Source organism: Brassica oleracea, chromosome C8, assembly GCF_000695525.1.
Source record: "Brassica oleracea var. oleracea cultivar TO1000 chromosome C8, BOL, whole genome shotgun sequence".
In the NCBI taxonomy this organism is placed as follows: Eukaryota; Viridiplantae; Streptophyta; class Magnoliopsida; order Brassicales; family Brassicaceae; genus Brassica; species Brassica oleracea.
Window position 1 is genome coordinate 14,673,118 of NC_027755.1, and position 2,373 is coordinate 14,675,490.

Sequence of the window (2,373 nt, forward strand, 5' to 3'; positions counted from 1 at the left end):
AGTTATGTTACATGTATATATAATTAATATTTTTTTATATATTCGGGCACCCGTTCGGTTCTCGGTTCGAATATTTCGGATATAGAAATATAGGAACCTTTCGGATATTTGAAGGTTCAATCCGGTTCCGATTTTGGGTATTTCGGTTCGGTTCTTCGGTTCCGGATTTTTTGCCCAGGCCTAGCCGTGAACGGTGAAAGTACCCATTATCTCCCGACTCCCATGCATGATCGGACATGATCCTAACTAACGGATATAAAGACAATATGTAATCAGCAAATACATTCATATCAGCAACTACCATAGAACAAAAAAACACCCGGTTAATGGATGATACAGCTTCAAAACTGACTTACCTCTCAGATGGAGTATGCAAAGTGATCTACAGAATGGTTAGAATCCTAACACCAACAAAAATAAACCAATATCTAACCTTTTCACTAACAATCAAGAATCAATAGGTCGCCGTTGATATAGTCTGCACTGCTTTCTCTAAAAAGGGATCACTCTTATACAGGGCTAGTAAAACTGATTTGAGCTTGCAACTTGTACAGAACGGAGAAAGTCCTTTTGATTCTAACTCTGTTTTTTGGAAACCTCATGAGGATACACAATGATTGGAGGGACATGGATTTCGATGTAGGATGTTGACTGTTTTAGTGATGACAAACTGACAATATATATGAACCTAGGAATACAATACATATACTATATATACCTCCCAATAAAAAACTGTACAAATCTTCTTTCGCTCCAGATTTATATACACAAAGAGCTTCTCCTTGGAAAAAAAAAGATAGAACTATAAAGAGACATGCTTTCATGTTTAGCAAAAAAAAAAAAAAAGACCAGCTTTCAATAAGCGTTGTAAGGAATGCGTCTCTTTGTGATCCATGCGTTGCCACGTAAAAATTCCCCGGGAGCGAACCCCCTGGCTTGCCTAGCAGAGATTCGTTGAATACCCCTCCATCTGACCCGGCGGGCCTGACCCGAGCCACGACCTCTGTTGCGATACTCGGAGTAGAACAACGTTTTGAGAGCGAACGTCTCGTTCCACTTCAACCAACCTTCTGGGTCTATCACATCATCGATATCTGTGTTCATTATGATTGTCCTTGAATATTCTTTCCATGGCCGTCCCAAAAACGCTCTGTTCCTGTAGAGATATATAAAGGTCCATATATATAACGCTAGTGATATAAGGCTAGTAACGTAGTTAAACTTTTATATAAAGTAATTATTATGGTTACTTGTCTTTGACGGGACGATATGTTGCATCGCCAGTTATACGGCTATTGTGGATAACTATCCCAGTCGTCTCACGCCTGTCTTTCCGTCCTTGGGCTGTAACGATGCACTGCTGGTTATCCATGGGACGGCGGATGACAAATTCACAGTTTTGGAAAACGGCTTTGGCATCACCGAAGACGAAATCGATGGTGCCTGAGATGCGGCAGTCACGATAGAATTGACGGTGTGTATGGACGTAAAGTGTGTCTTGATAACCAGCCATATGACAGTTGAAGAACACAGCAAAATCGGCCGAAACTCGGAGTGCAACTGCTTGATGGCGTGCTGCTCCTGCCGTGTTCTCGAACCCTATGTCCTTCGCCATGAAATAGTCACCATTTACCGCTTCAAACACCGAAAAAAACATTAACACATTAACATCAAAAATAACTTAAATAATGCAATACAAGTGTTATGAATCATTTATGAATCTTCAGGTTAGCTCAAATTACCTAAATATATTCCCTTTGTTTTTAAGAATTACTAGATCCTCATCCGCGCGCCAGCGTGGGTATGAATTTTCAGTTTTTAATTATTATTAAATGATGTATTTGTAATATTCGTTCATATTATATTCATTAAGTAAATATTTTTTTTTTACATCTTAAACTATCTATTTTTTTACGAATGTGTGATATCATATTAAAAAAACAAAAATGAGTATAGAGTTAATTAGATAATTTTAAAAACATAATTTTTTCTTTCGTGTGCGATATCATATAAATAATGATCCGCCCAGTTTACAAAAATCATGATTATTTTATGTGTAATTTTTTTTTATTTTTACCATTTCCTTAAAACTATATTAAATTGTACATATTATAATTAGAATATTTTTAATATCTTTACCTTTTATTTGAAATGCAACTCAAATTTTTTTAACAATTATAACAAAATATTTAAAAAATATTTTTAGAATTTGTTTGAAAAATATGAAAATTACATTTTAAATTAAAATTATCATAAAATATGATAAGTTTTGATGTAAACGAAAACTCAAATTATGTCAAAAATAATGATATTCAATGATAATAACAATTTTAATTGATTATTTTTTTAAAAATACATTTACAACAATATTGT

General features: G+C 34.7%; 1 protein-coding gene across 1 annotated transcript in view; it reads right to left on the reverse strand.

Annotated features, from left to right (window-relative positions):
* Positions 1-854: 854 nt before the first annotated feature.
* The window catches only part of LOC106308726 (putative pectinesterase/pectinesterase inhibitor 43), a 3,520-nt gene continuing 2,001 nt past the window's right edge, over positions 855-2,373 (reverse strand). Inside the window, exons 2-3 of the mRNA XM_013745854.1 lie at positions 1,251-1,635; positions 855-1,156 (exon numbers count right to left, since the gene is read on the reverse strand). Of these exons, the coding sequence (XP_013601308.1) occupies positions 856-1,156; positions 1,251-1,635 (686 nt within the window). The 3' untranslated portion in view covers position 855. The remainder of the gene's footprint in view (positions 1,157-1,250; positions 1,636-2,373) is intronic.